The following is a 24,046-nucleotide window of genomic DNA, read 5'->3' as shown; positions in this document are numbered from 1 at the left end:
ATGTATTTTGGCACTTTGTGCCTTTTTCCTTCTTGTAGTGCTCACTTATTACTGTACTCCAGTTACGCTATAGGCTTGTCTGTTCTGTCGAGTGCTAATGTCCCATGCTTTGCTCTGGTTGTATTCAATGTGACTGACATCTGAACTGATTTTATTATTAAGGTGGCAAAATCATAGATCCAGTTGTGGCTCTATGAGACTGCCATCCAGATATTAGTGCTGAATTTAATAGTGTTAATGATGGGAGACTGCTGATAAACACGGGTTTGAAGAATTTGATCTGAAATCACCAGCTTAAAATTGGCAGTTTCATGATCAGCCAAACTTGTGACCTTAATGAGATTTGGAAGCAAGTTATTTTTAAATATTGTTTCAATGCGTAGTGTATATCAACATATTGATATTGACTGCATTAATGACATGACATGTTGCATCTACTGCATTACCCCTCTTTGTTACTTCAATGAGGTTGGTCAAGCAAGAATTTCCCTTTTTAAAATCCAATGTGAAAATGTTATTTTGTTTTATAAATGTAAACTAATGACAACTGCATGGATTTATTAAAAGCAAATTATATTTGACGCATAAGAATTCATTTCAGGATGTCATAGAATTCTAAACAGCAGAATTAAAGGAAGTAGTGTAGTTTATGCAGGTGTGAATTTTCAAAAGGTGCTTCAATTTTGTTCAAGTCTCTAAATCCATGGAATTAAAGGGACAGTAGTAGTGTGCGTATCAAATATGTCAGGAGAAACAATGGGGTTGGTCAGCTCAGTTGAATAGATGGCTAGAGTATGGTGCCAACCGCATGGGTTCAATCCCTGTACTGGTTATGGTAGTTCATGGAGGTCAGTCTCCTTAATTGCTTTGGCTACACTTGATGCGAAGAGGTGCCCATATGCAATATAACCAATTGTCTGTCTGTCTGTCTCTGTCTCTCTCTAATGGGGAGAGATGCCTCTTGTGCTTTGTGGACTAAGGCCAATTACCCAACCAAAATTCCTAATAGGATATCTTCTTTCTTGACCTAAACTTCTAGAACTTGGTAAGACCGTGACCTATTTTGGCCCAAGTCTGAGGAGAGATTTTCTCCAACAAAGACTGATTTTTGGCTTTCACCTTCAGTTGAGTTTTCCACTTGATCAGACATATCTGTCTGGCTCTGACACTGATCTGAATTGGTTTGACGTGTGTTGGAGTAACTATTGGTACTCTACACATCCTAACTATTCAATTCATCAGAATCATTTGATCCTTCCTAACTTTCCTTTTCTTCATTAACCTCTGATGGGTAAAACATGATCTACATGAAATCTATATTTACAAACCTAACTTTTTGACTATCAAACTTCCCTTGGTTTAATATTTGCGAGGACCACATTTTCGCAACTCTTCCTAGTAAATAATGTTCTTTCACTTCATCTTTCTGTAAGAGGTCTCACTGCACCAGGTTGAAGTCCAACAGGTTTATTTGGAACCACGAGCTTTCGGAGCGCTGCTCCTTCATCAGGTGAGCAGCACTCTGAAAACTCGTGATTCCAAATAAACCTGTTGGACTTTAACCTGGTGTTGAGATGACTTACTGTGCCCACCCCAGTCCAACGCTGGCATCTCTGACTTTTGTGTCTCTGTGCACCTTTCCTGACACTCCTGCCTGGCTTCAGCAATGAAAACATTATTCTAGACTGTCTTAAATAATTCAGTTGCCATTCTGCCAGTAGTAGTGAAGTGTATTACAATCAATAAAAATTGGCCAGTTTGATTCAGTGACATCTGATGTTTCTTCCAATTTGTCTGCATTTTCTTGATATGACCTGGAAGTGTGGTGGAGGCAGGTTCAACCAAGACATTCAAGAGTGACTAATGGTGACTAATTGTTTCTATTCTATTCAATGTGCAGGGGTACGAGAAAAGGCAGAGGGATTCTGCTAAGTTGTGATGCTTGTTTGGAGAGCTGGTGCAGACATGATGGGCCAAATGGCCTCCTGCATCATAATATGTGGAGATAGTGGTATTATCGCTGGACTAGTAATCCAGAGACCCAGAGTATTTCCCTCTGAACCCAGGCTCGAATCCCACCACAGCAGATGGTGAAATTTGAATTCTGTAAAAATTTTGGAATTAAAAGTCTAACGATGACCATGAAACCTCGATTGTCATAAAAACCAATCTGGTTCACTAATGTCCTCTAGGGAAGGAAAATCTGCTGTCCTTACCTGATCTGGCCTTCATGTGACTCCAAACCCACATTGATGTGGTTGACTCTTAAAATGCCCTCAGGATTGGACAATAAATGCTGGCCCAGCCAGCGATGCCCACACCTGCATCCCATGAATGAATAGATAAAACAATTCTGTGATCTGTAAATGGTGTACATAACAATTTATATGGTGTTCTCTGCTCAATTTGAAACCAGATGATAAAGTGGAACTTTATTTTCGGTTAATTTTCAGGAAATTTGAAAACTCTTCTGAACAAAGGCCTATTGTCAGACCTGATTTTCCTGGGAACCTATAAGTAGTAAATCAATAGTGTAAAATACCTAGAGTTTTGCTAGTTGTTGTTCGATTCATCAGGAACCCCTCAACCCACTTGAAGGCAACCTTTACTATCAAAAGCTGTTGCCCTTTAAGTTTGACCCTCTGCTGCACTCTGGCCTTTCATTTTCATGGTTGCAAAAGTATGGATTGTGGTATCTTTTCGATTGCTCGAAATATTCCTACATTGTTTCACTGTGCGTTCTGTGTCCTTGTCCAATTCTACTTGGGTAAAAGTTGGATTCTACCACCTCTTGTGAGGATGGTAATCTAGATGTCAGCATTACAGTACTTGGTGATTAATGTCATGCTGATAAGCAGATAAAATCAATGCCCTGGCGATATATTCAGGCTGTGGCAATGGTAGATAATGGAGATTTTGGAATACTGTCATAGTGGCAGTACCGAAATCAAAATAGCTGTTTTATGATCCCAGGTATTATTAATGCTGGACAATTCCAATCCCAGAGTGAAACCTGGCTTGATAAATCCTAACTTCGTGGGGATAAATGACTGAAGCGCAAAATATTTTTAAAACAGGAAAACTGAACTACAGTTTATATATAGTAAATATTAAATATACAGCTAGGCAGCAGTAAAGCTTTTTACTTTTGTTTCCAAAATCATCACACTTTTAACCCATTTCTTTAGCCTCAGGTTTGTAAGACCTCATTGCAAATGTATGTATGCAAACAAACTCCAAAGACCTGGTACCTTTCAGTCACAAGACTATGTCGACATTCGGTCACCAAAGTTCATTAACAAAACCGAAATGAAACTGAAACCATTTTTACCTTTCTTGACACACAAATGTGCCCACAAATTCAACTTTATATATTGTTCATAACACTGTGGCGGGGGGGAGAAAATGAAAAGCATCTTTGAGATCATTTTCTATTAAAAATTCTCTCCTCACGGTGGCATGACGTCACCAGGGACTCGGGACCAATTCTGGCTTCAGGTGACTCTGTGCAGAGTTTGAATGTTCTCCCCGTGTCTGTGGGTTTCCCCCAGGTGCTCCAGTTTCCTCCCACAGTCCAAAGATGTGCAGGTTAGATGGCTTGACCATGCTAAATTGTCAGGGAGATTAGCAGGGTAAATATGTAGGGTTACGGGGTGGGGGGAATGGATAGGATTGTTTTTTGGCGCAGGCTTGATGGGCCCAATGTCCTCTTTCTGCACTGTAGGGATTCTATGATCACTTTCTCTATCTTAATTATACAGAACTTACTCTAGCAGTAACAGAAGGCTGACCTTTCAATCCAAATTATATTTCACAAGTCCACTGTGATCACAGCATCCATATTCCTCCACATTTAAATTCTTGATGAAGCATCTGCAATGATATTGTCTCTTCCTGCTACACAAATAATTTTCAAATTATATAGTTGTAGCATTTAACTCCAGTGACAAAGTCTTAGATACTTGGGATGAAGTTTTGCTAAAAAGGTTTGAACATTATGGTTCGCGTTAGTAAAGGCCTCTGCAGAATTGCTAGAGGTGTAGATTTCAAACTCTTGTTAAGGCAACACCAAACTCTGTTTCTTTATCCACAGTTGAATATTTTACTCGTGAGAATTCAACTTTGAGCGAAGTAACTAACTGGCAATTCGGTCCCCATCTCTCCTCCTGTAATAAAACTGCATCAACAACCTGTTTAAACAGCTTGGCATAATTTGGCATTACTGAAATCAATGCAGTAGTCGGTCTAGCTTTCAAGCTCTTAACACATCTTTGTCCACTTAAATTTCTTGCCTTTCCTTAACAAAGTTGTCAGGAGAGCCACTACAGTGCTGAAATTTGGGATAAGCATCCAATAGAATGCACTCATGCCGATATATCACAATCTCTTGTTTTTGTCTTAGGCACTGAAAAATCCAAAAAAGCCTTTTATTTTGCTTCGGTAGGCATGACTTAGCTTTGTTCCACTATGTGGCCCAACAAGTTACATTCGCTTTGGCAAATTCACTTTGCCAAATTTATGACCAAAGTGGCTCTTTGTAACCAATCTAATTTGTTCAAGTGGTGTAAACTTTTCTCCCGGATTTGGCAACTAAATCATCAATACTCCATAGTGGCATAATCCTTCAGATGACCTTGTTGATTAATCTTTGAAAAGTTGCTGATGCATTTTTTTTTAGTCTGAAAGACATGACTTTACATTGATAAAGTCTATCTAGGATTAGAAAACTTGATATCTCTTTGGCTGAATCGGTTAATGGAACTTGCCAATATCCCTTCAATAAATCAGTTTTTTGAAACCAATATGACTTGTCCAATCTTCTCAATACAGTCTTCGAGCTGTGGAATTGGATAAAAATCCACCTATTACAGCATTAACTTTATGATGATCGCAGTGCTCCATCCAGTTCCAGTACCATTATAATAGGTAAGCTCCTACTACTGTTCAATAATGTCCTTTTCCATCATGAACTTGATCTCTTCCTTCCCTTTGGCTAACTTCTCTGGATCTCTGTGAGGATGTTGCATTTGTGGGTAACACAGCCCCTTTATTACGAATCAATTCATGAATTTGTAATACCTTTCTTAAGTGACCGTCTCAGTTTTCTGGAAAGTAGCTTAATATTACACTTATATTTTTAAGCATCCCTGTAGGAGGGTCAACTTTAGAACTTTTGACCATAATTCATTGTCAAGTATTCTGATTTTAAAAAAAAAATTCACCCCCTAACTTCTGTACATACACTCACTCTTATGCTGACTATCTTCCCTATCATGTTGCTTTAACATATTAATATGTTGCACTCTCTGATTCTTCCTCCTATCTGGAGCATTTGCAGTATAATTTGAATTGAGTTTCTTTCTGATTTTTATCAGGTCCAGTGAACTTCTCTTTAACCGTTCACCAGAGATGGTTAATGACATTAACACCGTGTCTCCAGCGGCCAAAGTTTGAGTTGTGACATTTTTATCTGCTTTAATTGTCATTGGTTGTTTGAGCAATTTTCAAGTGTTCTTTGGCCAACTGTCATGCTTTTACGAATCTCTCAGAATCTCAATTATTATGGCTCTCTGCACCGGCTCTCTAAATGAACATTCCAACTTGGTGCCATTTCTTTGCCTCTTCCCTGCACCTGATTTCTATTCAAATAGTCATCTAATGCCCTCTTGAATGTCTCAATTGAACGTACGCTGGAAATTGATCAGAAATGTAGTCTGAGTTTTGGTTTATAGATTTTTTCTTCATTTTTCTTAAGGGGTCCTCTCACCTCATGTCCATATGTCATATCGAAAGGACTGAATCCTATTGATTCATTAGGGCATCCCAAATGGCAGACAGTAAAAATAGAATTCCTTTTTCCCAATCATTTGGACATTCTTGACAAATTAATCATTGTCTTTAAAGATGATGTAATAGGTTCACATTGGTGATGGATATCTTTTATTACTTTCATTAGTGTTTTTCAGAAAAGGACATCTGATTAGAGTTTCAAACATGGAATGCCAGGAAAGATGGCTGCAAATTTGGGAGGTGACAATAGGTTGGAGAAATTGGAAGAAAGGATGGTTGGAGTTAGGTGTTCATTAGCAAGGAAAGAGAGGTCCAGGGTGGGTGCAAGCAAATTTACTGTGTGACTGATGATGTGGGGAGACCCTTTACAATGTCAATTAACATGGGAGCCAGGACAGGTGAACAGAGGTTTTGTAGAAATTGAATCAAAGGTGCTCATAAGCAAGAGGAGTTTGGAGAGGGCATGAGATGATGGGAGAGAAACTGGTCACTGGGAAGCTTTTGGGGGTAAAGATGGTTTGCTTGGTGGGCAAGGAGAAGGAAACAGTAAAGACTGCTAACAGGCTTAGGAGTCCATGAAGTCCATATACTTGTATACAGGAAGTGAGTGTGGAGGAGGCAGGCAATAAGTTAAAGGCAACGGTTGTGACTGGAGAAAAGAAGCTGTGTTTTTAATCTGCAGGGTCCTAGAAATGATGTGGAGATGCCAGCGTTGGACTGGGGTGAACACAGTAAGAAGTCTCACAACACCAGGTTAAAGTCCAACAGGTTTATTTGGTAGCAAATACCATAAGCTTTCGGAGCACTGCTCCTTCGTTTAGATGGAGTGGAAATGTGCTGTCAAACAGGGCAAACAGACACAAAATCAAGTTGCAGAATACTGATTAGAATGCGAATCCCTACAGCCAGCCCGGTCTTAAAGGTACAGACAATGTGGATGGAGGGAACATTAAACACAGGTTAAAGAGATGTGTATTGTCTCCAGACAGAACAGCTAGTGAGATTCTGCAAGCCCAGGAGGCAAGCTGTGGAGGTTACTGATAATGTGACATAAATCCAAAATCCCGTTTTAGGCTGACCTCATGTGTGCGGAACTTGGCTATCAGTTTCTGCTCAGCGACTCTGCGCTGTCGTATGTCGTGAAGGCCGCCTTGGAGAACGCTTACCTGAAGATCCAAGGCTGAATGCCCGTGACTGCTGAAGTGCTCCCCCACAGGAAGAGAACAGTCTTGCCTGGTGATTGTCGAACAGTGTTCATTCATCCGTTGTCGTAGCGTCTGCATGGTTTCCCCAATGTACCATGCCTCGGGACATCCTTTCCTGCAGCGTATCAGGTAGATAATGTTGGCCGAGTTGCAAGAGTAGGTACCGTGTACCTGGTAGATGGTGTTCTCATGTGAGATGATGGCATCCGTGTCGATGATCCGGCACGTCTTGCAGAGGTTGCTGTGGCAGGGTTGTGTGGTGTCGTGGTCACTGTTCTCCTGAAGGCTGGGTAGTTTGCTGCGGACAATGGTCTGTTTGAGGTTGCGTGGTTGTTTGAAGGCAAGAAGTGGCTTCTTGCCCCCACTTCTTGCCTTCAAACAACCACGCAACCTCAAACAGACCATTGTCCGCAGCAAACTACCCAGCCTTCAGGAGAACAGTGGCCACGACACCACACAACCCTGCCACAGCAACCTCTGCAAGACGTGCCGGATCATCGACATGGATGCCATCATCTCACGTGAGAACACCATCTACCAGGTACACGGTACATACTCTTGCAACTCGGCCAACGTTGTCTACCTGATACGCTGCAGGAAAGGATGTCCCGAGGCATGGTACATTGGGAAAACCATGCAGACGCGACAACAACGGATGAATGAACACTGCTCGACAATCACCAGGCAAGACTGTTCTCTTCCTGTGGGGGAGCACTTCAGCAGTCACGGGCATTCAGCCTTGGATCTTCAGGTAAGCGTTCTCCAAGGCGGCCTTCACGACATACGACAGCGCAGAGTCGCTGAGCAGAAACTGATATCCAAGTTCCACACACATGAGGATGGCCTAAACCGGGATGTTGGATTTATGTCACATTATCAGTAACCCCCACAGCTTGCCTCCTGGGCTTGCAGAATCTCACTAGCTGTTCTGTCTGGAGACAATACACATCTCTTTAACCTGTGTTTAATGTTCCCTCCACCCACATTGTCTGTACCTTTAAGACCTGGCTGGTTGTAGGATTCGCATTCTAATCAGTATTCTGCAACTTGATTTTGTGTCTGTTTGCACTGTTTGAGAGCACATTTACACTCCATCTGATGAAGGAGCAGTGCTCCGAAAGCTTATGGTATTTGCTACCAAATAAACCTGTTGGACTTTAACCTGGTGTTGTGGGACTTCTTACTGGGTCCTAGAAATGCAGTCTTGGCAGAGGAGAATGAAGTCTAAAAGCACTGACAGCTGGCTGGAACATGTTAACACCAATTATGCTCAGTCTCTGCTACTTGAACATGGAGGAAAAATGATATTAAAAGAACTGGGATCTATGATTACAAATTTTAAGTTGTCTCCCCAAGCAATTAATAAGATTGTCTTGCTAATTTGAAGATCATCTGTCACCACTTTGGGTAAGATGTTTGATACCTTTTGAGGCAAAGATAGAGACACCAAGTCAAGGTTTTGAAACCATTGTGAAGCAGCCTGATATCGAAGATATAAGAGGTTGGAATACTGTTGGGAGTTATTCTGTTTTAGGTTGATGCAAAATGACCAACTGATGTGTAAAGGTTTTGTGCAAGAACAACTTGTTCTGATTAAGATTTGAGAATCAGACCATGTGTTGCTTTAGTTTTATATGTTCATAGACCTTAAAGTAAAGAAGTTTAACCATTCGTATTTGGCTTCATCCCTTTTTTGTTCTACCTTCAGGGAAATAGCTTACAAAAGGCATGCATACCTATCTTCAATAATGAACCCTTGGGTTATATTCTTGTGCACCAGATGTTATTGGGCAATTTAGGCCCAGCCCAAAAGAATGAAAGATGTTTAGATGGCACGCAGGGGTGATTAGTGTTGTTGTCCGAGAGTATGAACTTGTAAAATTGGCATTGGTTCTTTAATATCCATTTGAATAATGGGATCTACAGGAAGGATCTTAGTTTGACATTTTGCCCAAAGGACACCACCCCAGTGCTGTGTTGGATCGTTGACCAAGATTTTGTGCTGAAGATCTTGACTGGAATTTGATCGCGACAACCTCAGGACACTGGTGAGAATAGAATCGTTTGAGCTGATTATAAACATTTGTTTTCCATGCTTTAATGTTTTGAGAACATAACTTTGCATCTTAAACTTTCTTTATATTTAAGAATGAGGTACTTGTGTTGGTGTAAACCTGCTTTAAACTTCTCTAGAGCTACTGGCCAGGAAGACTTGTAATTGTAATTCTCCTGTTTCAATGTTTGCCAGGGTCTGAGTCTGATTGCATGAGTTGCATAGGCCGCAGCACTATTTTATCTGTTAGGACACCCCCTGTCTTCACATAATCACAATTACATCACCACCCATGCATGTATTTTCTGTTGTGATATTACTGACATCATGATTTAATTATATTTACGGTGGTCATCCTATGTGGGGTGCATTTACCCCAGACAGTTAATAGATCAGTATTACAATATAACGGGTAAATTTGGGAGAACAGCACTCTTGGATCCTTTCTCAAGCTGACTTGCAGCATAAAGGTTCATGTAACAACAGAGCCAACATGCAGAGTAAATTCCACCCACTGGCAGTGACTGTTTATGCAAACTTGTTCTGGATTTAAACTGCCTTAAACATAGAAACATAGAAACCCTACAGTGCAGAAGGAGGCCATTCGGCCCATCGAGTCTGCACCGACCACAATCCCACCCAGGCCCTACCCCCACATATTTTACCCGCTAATCCCTCTAACCTACGCATCCCAGGACTCTAAGGGACATTTTATAACCTGGCCAATCAACCTAACCCGCACATCTTTGGACTGTGGGAGGAAACCGGAGTACCTGGGGGAAACCCACGCAGACACGAGGAGAATGTGCAAACTCCACACAGACAGTGACCCGAGCCGGGAATCGAGGTCCAAGTGAGGTCCAAATCTTGTCTTTATGCGGTGTTTAAATAGCTGCATGTTGTTTACTCAAATCCAAATTGGCTATTCATTCAATGAAATCTAATACTGTATTTGCATCCTAGTGTCCAGTGTAAATAGACGGTTTAATGCCCACACCATCAGAGCATTGCTCCAGAATTAAGTGGAAACTGTGCTGGATGAAGATCAATAGAAAGAGAACAAATTATTTTTGGAAATCATCTAACATTGTGGAAAATTCCATCGCATCAACAGTTTAAAATTTATAGAACTGGTTGGATTTCATGATTTTTGCATCACAAGTGAGGTTTGAAATGAATAGCTAGCTGCTTCTTTGCTGGCTAGGCGAAAGTTTTGAAAAGTTGACTGTCAACTTTTTGGACAGTGCGTTATTACAGGATAGCCTTCGTGGAGCCATATATTAATGCTGCTGTTTCTCCGCCCCCAGATTGGTTACAGTTAGTGGGGAAGCTCTTTTTTTAAAGCAATAGGCAATTCAGGCATCAAGCAGCCTTATTCTTAATTCCATCCAGTTTTTGACAATTCAAACCTATTAACAGTTCTCTCCAATTTGCCTTTTGGAAAGACATGGAGAAGCGAGTGAATATTTTTACAAACCTTCCTCCAGAAATTTCTGGGAGAGCATGAAGTTGATCCTCGGCGCAACTACTCACTGCAACAATGTATCGATAATGTTTTGTGATGCGAGAATATTTGACTTGATGTCTGATTACCAGGACAGTCATGGATGGAGGAGGGAAAATGATACGAGGTTTTGCAACACAAGTAGCTAAATGAAAGAAGGTGTCTGGTCATGTGATGACTTTAGAGTGAGGGGGTTTGTTTTGGATTAAAATGATTTATGAATGATTTACATTTTTAATTGTAGATCTATGGGTGAATTAAGGGCATTTATCTCAACTGTTGGGATGTAGTATGCTCAGCATATTCAAAACGCTGGCAATTTTCAATACAGTTGACATTTTTCTTACTACACCAGTCCAGAATAGAGCCAAAGCGCAGAATTTTCCCTCCCTTCCTGTGATGGGTTTTATGGAGGATGTGAGTGGAACATTTGGAGACAGAGTAAAAAATTGGATTCCCAGTTTAGAATTTTCTCCTCGCTTTTTTGATGGTGGATTGGGTATCCTGCTGATCGGTGTCGTGTTTCTCTTTCCAACCTTGCATCATGTCAGTGGGAATTCAGACCAGTCTGAAACACATTTGCAAGTGAGTGGTGTGCCCCAGTGTGACTTCACTTGTGACTTCGAAGTGATCTGATATCTTGGTGATGGGGGTGCAGGGTTGGCCTACTCATGGGCGGCACAGTGGTTAGCACTGGTGCCTCACAGCACCAGGGACCCGGGTTCAATTCCTGACTTGGGTCGCTGTCTATGCGGAGTCTGCATGTTCTCCCTGTGATTGCGTGGGTTTCCCTCCGCGTGTTCCGGTTTCCTCCCACAGTCCAAAAGATGTGCTGGTTAGGTGCATTGGCCATGCTAAATTCTCCCTCAGTGTACCTGAGCAGGTGCCGGAGTGTGGCGACTGGGGGATTTTCACAGTAACTTCATTGCAGTGTTAATGTATGCCTACTTGTGACACTAATAAATAAACTTTGAACTCCTGGTGGAAATAGGAATGACCCTGGTAATTTATAGGCCGGTTAATCTTACTTCAGTGGTCGGTAAGTTAATGGAAAGATGCAGCTTAATCTGGGATAGTCAACACGGATTTGTGAAGGGTAGGTCTTGCCTCACAAATTTGATTGAATTTTTTGAGGAGGTAACTAAGTGTGTTGATGAAGGTAGAGCAGTTGATGTCATATACATGGATTTTAGTAAGGTGTTTGATAAGGTCCCCCATGGTCGGCTCATGAAGAAAGTGAGGAGGTATGGGATAGAGGGAAATTTGGCCGATTGGATAAGTAACTGGCTATCTCATAGAAGACAGTGGTGGTGGTGGATGGAAAATTTTCAGACTGGAGACCAGTTACCAGCGGTGTACCACAAGAATCAGTGCTGGGTCCTCTGCTATTTGTGATTTTTATAAATGACTTGGAGGAGGGGGCTGAAGGGTGGATCAGTAAATTTGCGGATGACACCAAGATTGGTGGAGTAGTGGATGAGGTGGAGGGCTGTTGTAGGCTGCAAAGAGACATTGATAGGATGGAGAGCTGGGCCGAAAAATGGCAGATGGAGTTTAACCCTGATAAGTGCGAGGTGATTCATTTTGGTAGGACAAATTGGGATGCGGATTACATGGTCAAAGGTAGGGTTCTGAGGAATGTGGAGGAACAGAGAGATCTTGGGGTTCATATCCACAGATCTCTGAAGGTTGCCACTCAAATGGATAGAGCCATGAAGAAGGCCTATAGTGTGTAAGCGTTTATTAACAGGGGTTGGAGTTTAAGAGCCGTGGAGTTATGCTGCAACTGTACAGGACTTTGGTGAGACCACATTTGGAATATTGTGTGCAGTTCTGGTCACCTCACTATAAGAAGGATGTGGAAGCACTGGAAAGAGTACAAAGGAGATTTAGCAGGATGCTGCCTGGTTTGGAGGGTAGGTCTTATGAGGAAAGGTTGAGGGAGCTAGGGCTTTTCTCTCTGGAGCGGAGGAGGTTGAGAGGCGACTTAATAGAGGTTTATAAGATGATGAGGGGGATAGATAGAGTTGACGTTCAGAGACCATTTCCTCGGATGGATGTAGCTGTTACTAGGGGGCATAACTATAAGGTTCGTGGTGGGAGATATAGGAGGGATGTCCGAGGTAGGTTCTTTACTCAGAGAGGGGTTGGGGTGTGGAATGGACTGCTCGCTGTGATAGTGGAGTCGGACACTTTAGGAACTTTCAAGCGGTTATTGGATAGGTACATGGAGCTCACTAGAATAATAGAGAGTGGGATAGCTTGATCTTGGTTTCGGAAAAGGTTCGGCACATCGTGGGCCGAAGAACAGTACAGCTCAGTACAGGCCCTACGTACCTCCATACTCTGCAAGGACACCATTATGCAGTGGTGCACCCTTAAACAGAAACAGGTGAGGGGGGGAAGCAAGTTCCATTGGGATCAGTCGTGAGGGAACAGGGGAGCTTCTTGAAAGATAGTTGTGGTCTCCGGTTTGGGACTGACAAGTCCGAGTGAAAGATTAAAGGCAACTTTGGGGCTTTGTGTGCCATGTTCAAGGCTATGCATGACATTCATGTCGTACTTCTCCAGGGAGTGGCAAGGCTTGTGTGTTCATTTGGGATAAGGCGCAGCTTGATGTTCAGGGTGTGCTCATGGTTAGTGGCAATGAGATTCTCAGGCTCAGTACTGGCCTGCAGCTGGGATTGTTATGGTAAGGGAATGCATCGGCAGCCTGGAGATCAGAAAATGTAATAAAACAGGAGGGTACCTGAAGCTCCCCTGGGGATGTTCTTCGTGTGAGAGTGTGCACACACCTTCGAGATTCGGGAGGAGTGAGATCTGCATAGACATATCAACATTACGGAAAACATTCCAGCCCTCCCCATCGATAATGGGATTCGGCCTTATTGCGGGAGGCTAGAGAATAACTGGAGGGAGCGCTACCTGCACATTGAGGTCCCAGAAACATTGGAGGGATCTGAACCCTGACTGGCCTCAAAATAAAAAATCTTGAATCCATGAAGTAATGGCACAGTTTGAAATCAAAACCTGAAAAGAATCTGCCCAGGAGGGGTCAGAGGCAGTGTGAGAGGAATGCACTGTTGGTTTAAGGGGCCCTTTCATGGGGCACTTCTAATAAAACTTAGTCATAGCATTGAAATAGATGCAGAGCTGAGAGAAAAGGTGCCTTTTGATGCACTATAATGAGAGGCTTCACAATGCAGTTTCTCCATTTCAGCATTGATAGAGAGAAATGTGATCATTGAAAATGAAGGAACCATTAATGAGACAGATCCTTGATGAAAGCCTTTCACCATTTGGCATGGATAACGGGCCAAAGGGCATCCAGTCATTCCTCAAGTGCAAGTTAACCTTAATCAGTGTGCCAGATCAGAAGTTTTATTTTTCTATTTGTTCTTGGGATGTGAGCCTGCTGGCTGGGACAGCATTTGTGCCCATTCCTAATTGTCCTTGAGCTGAGTGGCATCATGGTACTCAGTACAGTTGAGATTCATGGAGCATGACAGGACTACTAGCACTTGGAAATGTTCTGTGTGAGTGTTTGTAGGAAAGAGATTGAGAAGGGAAAGAACCTTTACAACAGGAGCTGAAATTTAGTTTTTAATCTCTAGGGGGCAAATTAGCAATAGAGAAATCAAAGATGCGTCTGCACAGCTTTCAAAAGTCCAACTCGGCAAGATTTTTTTAGCAAAATTGAAGTGATCTTGTGTAGATGATTAGCATATATAATATTCAAAGAAAAGGTTTTTTCCCCAAAGATATTGTTGCCAAAAGAATTAAAGGTTTGTAAACAGTCCAAAATGGTGAATTGTCCATAAAAATATTGATTCGCCCTCACAGTTGTATGAAAGGGTTCAGCTCTTTTTGTTTCACCATGGTTATCAACATTGGGAGCTGAGAGGGACAGGTTCGTGTGGCAGTACAACATGTCTGCTACTTGTTGGCATTTCCTACATATTTGTATATCATACCTTTGTGTAGTTTGATTTTTTTTTATGGCATGGATCAGGCCTTCAAGAATTGAGCTTGAAAAAGAATATGGAGCCACCGTAGAGGTTTTGAAAAGATTTACAATGATACTAAGAGTACTTGGACGTACACGTCAGTAAAGGATTGACAGGCTGGCTTTCTTTCCTCGTGAGAAAGGAAGGCTGAGGGTTGATCGAGTAAGAGGTCTTTAAAATTATAAAAGGTTGATCAAGTGGATACAAAAGAGATGTTTCATTTTGTGGGGAAGAGCATAATTAGAGATCACCCACATAAGAGAAGCAATCATTTATATCCAATAGAGAATTCAGAAGAAACTTTGTTGCCTAAAGAGCGGTTAGAATGTTGAACTTGCCACCTGGGGAGTTGTTAAAGCAAATAGTATGGATACATTTGAGGAGAAGCAAGGCAAGCATTTGAGGGAGAAGGTAATAGGTGACTATGATAGCAGATTTAGATGTAGGAGGTTCAAGTGGAGCATGAATACTGATATGAACTGATTGGCCTATTTCAATGCCATATGTCCTATATAAAATAATTCTTGTTTGTTAGCAACACTTATTTGGCTGCATTTATTGCTCATAACTATCCTGTGATGGTGAGTCTTTTTTCTTGAAGTGGCTGAGCTCCTTGTGATAGCGTTAAGTCAAGTATTTGAGGAAATTGATCCAGTCATAATGGAAAAATGGCAATATAAGTCAAGATGGTGTGACTTGGAGGTGATCTCATGTTGACTTCACTGGTGGAGAGAGGAGCTGTTGAAGTAACTCGGAGGATTATTGCAGCATATCCCATAGATAATACATACTGCAGCCACGGTGTGCTGATTTGTGGAGTGAGAATAGAAATTAAGACTCCTGGCTAGGATACCATTAAACAAATTGCTCTCCTGTATGGTTTCCTGTTTCATGTGTCATTGCAACTTTCCCCATCCAGATGAGCAATAATTACATCTCACTCTTAACTTGAGTCTTTGAGGTCCATTTGTTGCTCCACTCATTGCAGAGTATGAAGCATTTTATTTCACAATGTTGATATGGCTGGTTCAGTTCAACCTCTGATAAGAAGTGACCCCCTAGGATATTGTGAACATTGTAATGGCGGTGGTGTTGAAGGGAAAACAAGACCAATAAAGTTGCATCAGAGGATGGCACACTTTCCAGTGAGAATGAGCTAAAACCTGTATAGCAATGCAATTTTAGTGTTGCAGCATTGCACTCTTGTTTCATCCACCTATTTAAGCAAATGACGTGGCGTTAATTGCTACAATGGGTGTTGGCATTTACAAGCTAAGTTGGGTGGTTTCTAAGGCTCATTTTGTGCAGTTGATTTGATAATTGTTCGGACCAAAAACAATTTTAAAAAAAATAATTAAAATATATAAATAAATAAGCCATGCCGCTAATTGCAAGCTGCCTCCACCAGGAACTCATGCAAATTATCTCTTTCCACCCCAGCAGAATGTTGTACCTTTTTTGCAATGATTTGCACACAAACTTCTTGAGAGAAACATAGTCAGATCACCCCACACCCACCCACACACATTTTGTTGGTTTTACCTGGATTAACTTGGGTGGTATAAGTTACTCCCTATGGGCGCAACAGTGCAAAGTAAAAGTAATTGCAATTAAAATTTTGGTGTTTGGAGTGCATTGTTCGGTCTACCAAATCACAATAATTGAAAGCTATGTTGGAAATCCCTGTCTCTGTCAGTTGACGTTAATGCACCTTTGAGATTTTTGTTAAATCATGTTCTCTGCAGCTCTCCCAGCCTCAGCTTATGTCATTGGTGCCGAGTTGTCTGTAGAAGTCCCTTTATAGCACCTTCAGTGGTTTAAATGTGGTTTGTTTATTTTTACTCTGGGATGTTTTATGACCCTGCATTGTTGGGAGGCAGGTCTTGCCACTTTCTGTTCTGGTCCACTAAATATGCTGAGTCAGTTCAATGAGTTAGCATACTTGCATTCCAACATGAATGTGCGCACATTTTTCCATACATACATGTTGTGTTCAGCCTGCCTGCGCTCAATATGTTCAATGTTAAAAGTATATGGATCCAGGAATTTTAATCAATTTCAAAAGTATCACTCGACCTCATTGTGCTTTACACTGTAAAATGTTCTCCAGCTTATGGATAGACTCTGATTGAAACTGCCATTGCATAACAAATAAGGTAAGATTGGGTATGAAAGTCAACTTTGGCATTGGTCCGCAATTCACTTTGTAACATCAAAGTTGATCTTTGCCTCAAGGCAAGCAACAGGGAAAAACCAAGTGGATTTTATTTTGTATCACAATTTGGTGATCTGTAACAGATGTGTAGGTGGATTGTGCGTCGGATGAGGTTGTGCATGAATTTGATTTTGGTCAATTTGATCGAGGAGCTCAGCAATATTTACTGCCTGTTATATGGTGGCAATACCAAGTCCTGATAAGGATAGGTGATATCAACAATAACAACTTCTATTTATACAGCACTTTTAACATAATAAAATACACCAAAGCTCTCCACAGGAGCATTATGAAACCAGATTTGACGTTGAACTATTTAAGCAGATGTTAGGGCATCATCAAAAGCTTGAGGCATTAAGACAAATGCTACCTCTCTGTGTTTATTTTTTGAAAGTTAGGTGTGTTGAACAGATTCCCAACAGTAATGTCTACTTCAAAAAGACTGCACAATTACAAGACTACAGACAATTGTTGGGTAGCACAAAACTTAATATTTGCTGAAAAGAGACGTTGCCAAAGCTTTTTGTTTTGCATTCATTGGAACAAAAGCAAGAATACCAAATTTCATACAATCGCAGTTTAGACTGCAAGGGCAAAGGGTTCTGATTGGTTGGCAGGTCAACCCTGATTAGAATCATAAAATTCCTACAGTACAGAAAGAGGCTATTTGGCCCATTGAGTATAGACCAACTCATCAACAAAGCATCTTACCCACCCCTGCACTAGTGCTGATAATCCTCCTAACCTCCACATCTTGGGAAACATAAGGGACAATTTAGAATAGCCAATCTGCCTAACATGCACATCTTTGGACTGTGGGAGGAAATCCAGATGACCCAGAGAAAACCCATGCAGACATGGGGAGAACATGCAGACAGTCACCCAGGGCTGGAATCGAACCCGGGTCCCTGGCGCTGAGAGGCAGCAATGCTCGCCACTGTGTTGCCCCTCATGTTTTGATACGTTGCCATGGAAAAAGCAACAGGGACCCATCATCTCCCAAGATTTCTGGTGCAGTTAAACATCACTTTAAGTTGCTCCACTTAACATAGTTTTGTTTTTAGCTGTTTATTCTTTAGGGCCTGCGACTTCCATTGCCATTTTTGTTTTTGTGTTATTTGTGTGCATTGTCATTGGATCTGAGAGTTTGCCACAGCTGTCAGGAGGTTTGCCTGCAACCCCAGGAGTTGGCTTGGGAGCATAAGTGAATAGAAAACCTACTGACATGAATCTGCAGAGCTCTGGACAAAGAATACTAGAAACCCACCTGAAGGAGATTGAAGGGCTTAGGTAACCATCTGTTATACAGATTAAATGCTTTCTTCCATGGGTCAAGAATGCTTAGAAAGCAAATCATTTGTGTTTAGTTTCCCCAAGATGCAGAGATAAAAGGAGATGTGAACATAAAATGCAGCATTTTATGGTTGAAAGATTACCAGATTTTTTTGAAATGTATTTAGTTGTATGACTGGAAGAGCTGGAAAAGAAAGCAGAGGTTTCTGAACCTTGCGGATGAAAATATAGCAGAGATTTTCTTTGGCATTTAGGAAAAGGGTTAGAGGATCAAACCCAGGGCGCCTCCTTGGCTTATATTGTCGAGATATAGAATAATCAAATTATACAGCCATTCGGCCTGTCATGCCTATGCCAGCTCTTTGAAATAGCAATCAATTACATGTAGCCCCCACATCCCTTCTCTTTCCCAATAGATCTGCAATATTCTCCGATCAAATATTCATGCAATTCCCCTTTGAAAGTTACCATTGAATCTACTTCCATTGGTGCTTTCCAGAGGATAACTCGAGTGGTTTTAAAAAAAAAAAGTTTCTTCATTTGGTGGTTCTTCTAATGAGGTTAAATCTGTGTCCTCCGATTTCTGACCCTCTACACTGGAAGCAGTTTCTCCTTAACAAAATTGTTCATCAATTTGAACACCTCTATCAAACCTCCTAACTTTCTCTGCTCTAAGGAAAAAAAACTAGGGGTTCTCCAGTCTCTCCACATAACTGTAGTCTTCATCGTTCATCAGTCTTCACCTATAGAGGATACAAGTAACATCCCAGAAGCAGCTATAAGCCAGGAACTGTAAGGGAGGGAGGAACTCGGGAAAATTAGTAAATTGTGGGAGCTGCAGGCTGACAAGAACTTGGGTCCTGATGGATTTCATCTGAGCATCTTAAAAGAAGTGTCGAGTGAGATATTTGATGTACTGGTTTTAATTATCCAAACCTTCTTAGATTTGGGGAAGTCCCCATTAGATTGGAAGGTAACAAATATAACTCAATATTCAAAATGGAAGGGAGACAAAAAAACAGGAAACTACAGACCATCTGTTGTAGGGAAATGTTGGAAGCTGTTATTAAAGAAGTTATAGCAGGGCACTTGGATATACTCATGGTAGTCAGGCGGAGTCAACAAGGTTTGGTGCAATGGAAATCATGTTTAACCAACTTATTGGAGTTCTTTGAAGAAATAACATGAGCTGTGGATAAAGGGTAATCGGTGGATGTACAATGCTTAGATTTCCAGAAGCATTTGACAAGGTGCTACATCAAAACAATAATAACACATGGTATGGGGGTAACATATTGACATGGACCGAAGATATAATCAGAGGGTGGGCATAAATGAGTCAGGTTGGCAAGATGTACACGTGTGCCACAGGGATTGGTGCTGGGATCTCAACTGTTTACAATTTATATAAATGATTTGGTTGCCAAATTTGCTGATGACCAGATTGGTAGGAAAGTAAGTAGTGAAGAGGACATGATGCTATAAAAAAGTATAGATAGGTTAAGATCTGGCAAATAGAGTATAATATTGGAAAATGTGAAATTATCCAATTTGGCAGGAAGAATAAAAAAATAAGCACATTATGTAAATGATGAGAAATTGCAGAGCTCTGTGCAGAGGGATCGGGATGTTGGGTTCTGTGTGTGAAATGCCTGAGTGAACCTTATTCCAGCTTTAACATTGATTCTGATGGTAACCCATGAAGCATTTTAAGTTGTTTCACTTAAAGTCACGATTTTCAGGAATGCAGCTACAATTTTTAATTGAGGACTTATTGTAATTCAAATACAGGTACAAGGATTGAATATCTTTTTGTTGCAGAGAATGGGTCTCACTTCTAGCAAGCGTAAGTCCAGCTCGACTGATTATTTTGAATTGGTTGTTAGTGTAGATATTGGAGCACTCAGGATTGTTCAGCAAGTGCCGCTCAATCATGGAATCACAACGTAACAGCTATTTTGTTTAGGGTTTTGCAAACGGGCTGGTTGAGTACTGCCTGTACTGTGCCTATTATGAACATAAACGAAATCTGCTGGTTGATTCGATCAGCCAATTGTTGGGAATTGTGACCTACATACTTGACATTATACCGGCACTGAAATTCTCTCAACGTTACTCAGTTGTCCAGGCTTGCATCAGAGTGAGGGAAAGACTATTGCAGAAGCAGGAGAAGATGAATTCTACACATGATCAGCATGCAGTTGCAAAATTGCCCAGCTTACACGTGGGACAAGAGACTAGAGTTTTTCACCCAGCAGAAAGGAGCCTTGTTCCCTGCAAAGGCATCTTAAGGATTGCAGTGGACTGAGATCATGTGAAGTCACAACATCTGTTGGAGCGACATTGTGAAGAACCAATGTCAACTGAGGGAAATGACCAAATGAAGCACTCCAGTGGTATTGAGAAACATTTGCAGGTGAGCTTTGAGTGGAATTGTGACACATTGCTGCAAGAAAGACATCCAACACAGAGCAAATTGTAGGACACCCATAGGTCTACATTGAGTCAAGAACACCGGAATGGTTATTCTAGATCTCAGAAGAGCTTTGCTATTTACTTTTCTATTATGGGGTCTGGGCATAATGTCAACAGTAAGTTTCAGTGACTAATAATGGATGAAGATCTAAATTTTACGTGAATAGTGTTTACAGTAATTCTGTTTTCTTGTGTATTCTTTTGTAATGTCATTTTTAAGGAAAAGGGTTTGCTGAGATATTGCTTTAATGGAATATGTAAATAGTAAGTGTGCATTATCACTGCAGGAAGTAATGATATACAGCATGTGGTAGGAGTTTCCTAGTAAGACGTATATGTAGTATTCTGTTGTAACTTGTGTACATATAGTGTTGAGTTTTCAATTAAAATAACCCAAAGTATCTGTTACCATTTATCAGTGTGCGATTGGTAAGTTTGTGTGAAGAACTCTGTAATACAATAGTGTTCACCCATCAACCCTGTGCTGGGTGTTACATTGACTGTTGGTACAGTAACATCATGATTTTTAAAATCCTTCCTTGCTTGCTGTTCCCATCTCTGTATCCTGCTCTTACCTGTACAAGCCTCTTACTCATCCCCAATTTTATTTGCTGCAGAATTGGTATGCCTTCAGTTGCCTAGCCCAAAGCTACAGAATTGCCTCCCTAAACTCTTCCACTTCTTTCTCCTTCCTTAAAACTAAAATTTTTGACACGGCTTTTGGTTGTCTGACCATATCCTTGTATAGCTTGGTGTCTCATTTTTGTGTGATAACGCACCTTGGAAGGTTTTACTATACTTACTGCATTTAAAGGTGCTGTATAAAGAAAAGTTGCACATTGAAATGTGAAATTGCTGCAGTTGTAATGCTTTTGGTGTTTGGGGACTTAGTTGTTGAGATGCAAGTGTCCTTGGTGTAGTTCATGTTCTGTGGTGTGCAAGTATTGGGCAAACGTTTTGGAGCAGATTTATTAAAATTTTGTGACACAGTCATTTTCATCCTCAGCAGCCCTGTGGGACCACACATTGTGAAAATTCTATAATTCTAATTTCCCAAGATGGGTTAAACAACTAATTGCACCCAGAGGATAATGGTGTGTAATCAATTTTTCAAGAGCTACAGAATGATTAATCAAGCTTTAACTCAGTGGAGAGTTTATCTTTTTCTAAAAAAAATGGAATAAAGTATAAATATTAACCTGGTGCAGTGTTGGGGTTCATTTGTTTGTAATTTTACTGTGGTGAGCAGATAAGAAGGATGTGGGTATGTTAGATTATTCTTAAAAAGAAATCCATTATTTAACAAGTGCACATCTCTTTCGGATTATAGCATTCACGATGATGAATCACAGCACTGTGCAAAATTTAGTCACATCTGAACTCTTTGAATGTCCTATATCCGACGCTCCCATTGAAATGCTGTTTGTTTATTTGTTCTTGGAATGTGGACAAGGTCACGTTTGTTGCCCTAGGGAGGTGATGAGCTGCCACTTTGATGCGTTGCAGTTCATCCAGTCAGTGCTGCCACAGCATGCCCTGTCTTTCCTGCTACTGCAAATCTGTTGCAGCAATGAAAAAGATCCATAGGATCTGTTCAATTTGGTTCCATGTGACTTCGCCCCAGCAAAATTGGGACTGTTTTGAAGAACTGGACAAAGGTTTGTTTAGGGACAAGTACATACTGAAAGAATTACATGCTGCATAGAGGCAGTGGCTTCAGCATTGTGGGACTGGGTTGACTTGGTTCTGGTTTTGGGGAACTGGGGAGGCGTTGACAAACGAAAATAGCCTGGAGGCTAGCAGAGAAGTGCTGAAGTGGTGGAAATGGATGAACATTGTTAGGTCTGCATTGTTAAAGATGCACTTTTATTTATTCACAAACAAGATTAAATGGATTGTTCAAGTCCATAATAAAGTACATGGAAAGTGTAGGAGAGTAAGGTTCAAGGATCTCATTTTCCTTTTTGTGTTTGCATATGTTCTTGTATCTTTCTCTGGATGGTTGCATTGAACCTACCTACCCAAAACAGGCTTGGGAGAACAACAGAAAAAAATGGCTGCAAATATGACAACTGTAAAATACACAATTTTGGATTCTTTGTTGAGAACAATTTTAAAATGTTTCTAAAATTGATATTAAAACTCTAATAAAAAACAAACTGGGCAATTCATTTTGACAATTTTTGTTTTTGGCCTTTCATTATATATTTCTGTTGTCTGTAATTTACATTGCTTAAAAATTTGAAAGTTGTTTAAAACAACCTTTTTTGTACCTATGGATGTGTTCATGTCTATTTGCTGCTTTCTCACCAGATCTTATATTTAATTTTTTTTTCCTGGAGGCTTGATATAAATTTCTCTTCCACATGAACCAGAAGGTTACAGTTTTCTGATGAGCTCATCAATTGGAAATCCATACTGTATATGTGGCTTACTGTATGAACTACTCTGATTTATTCTTGAAAGTGTTTTGATGGCTCAGGGTTGACAGAACTAGGCTGATTTCTTTGTCCTGACAGTATTTTGAGGCCCGTACTAATCTACAGGTAAAGAGAGAACTGTAGACCCAAACTGTAGTTGGACAAAAAAAATCATTGTCTATTCTGATTTTAAAGTAGGAAATGACCGCACTGATTTTCCTTTTTCTCTTTTTACTATAGTCACATTGAACAGACAACAACATGGCAAGATCCAAGGAAACCCATGTCTGTGTTAAATTCAACTACTCCTGCCAGCCCAGTGTCTCTGCAGCAGAGCCTAATGAACACAACATCTTCAGGTAAGCAGAGAGAAGCAGTGGGTGGATAAAGTAATAAATAATATGAAGGGAGAAGCAACACTTGCAAACCCAATTCCCAAATGATTTTTATTGGAGCAGTTGTAGCAATCAATTTTCAATTTTTATAGGCTTGCATGGTAAAAGGCTTTGTTTTGCCCATTCGACCACTTATTAGAATGCCAACCTTCTAGTCTTCCTAAGTTTGGGATTAATGCTTGGGGTTGCAACAAGGAGAATCTAGTCTATTCAGTATCTAGTTTAATAGTGAATGGATGTGCTTAAATTTTAATGATGTGTCTATTTGAAGAGTTTATATAAAAAAAACTATTACTTCTGTCATTCAGCACATTGAGTGTGTCTCGAGAGAGAGGTCTTAATACTGCCCTGAAGTAGGGTCACCAGTTTGGTAGTTATGGGTGGAATTTAATCTGACAAGTATGGCATAAGAAGTATATTGATGGAATATTAATGATCATTGGCTTAAAGATGCACGTTTCCCTATAATATGTCGACACAAATACAGAACATGGGTTTTTTCAACGAGAAAGCAGAAGCTTTGCAAGTGCTTCGTAGGATTTCATAAACTTTGTTTTGTTTTGGAGCTAGAGCTTTCCATTCTTTGGTCACAAAATAACTCTCCTTTCAACAGGCACAGGTTTCTGTTCTGGGACCACTGATTCAGTATCTATCGATGATTATCAACAGGGCTAGAGAAGTGGTGTCCT

The 24,046-nt window shown here is 40.7% G+C and overlaps 1 protein-coding gene across 2 annotated transcripts in view; it reads left to right on the top strand.

Moving 5' to 3' along the window:
- The window catches only part of yap1 (Yes1 associated transcriptional regulator), a 128,025-nt gene that overhangs the window by 55,075 nt on the left and 48,904 nt on the right, over nucleotides 1-24,046 (top strand). For both annotated transcript variants that reach the window (XM_078221756.1, XM_078221755.1), the window contains exon 2: nucleotides 23,203-23,321. In XM_078221756.1, the coding sequence (XP_078077882.1) occupies nucleotides 23,203-23,321 (119 nt within the window). The remainder of the gene's footprint in view (nucleotides 1-23,202; nucleotides 23,322-24,046) is intronic.

Source organism: Mustelus asterias, chromosome 10 (genome assembly GCF_964213995.1).
Source record: "Mustelus asterias chromosome 10, sMusAst1.hap1.1, whole genome shotgun sequence".
Classification (NCBI taxonomy): Eukaryota; Metazoa; Chordata; class Chondrichthyes; order Carcharhiniformes; family Triakidae; genus Mustelus; species Mustelus asterias.
Note: the sequence above shows the minus strand (reverse complement) of the source record. Positions and strands in the feature narration are given on the sequence as shown.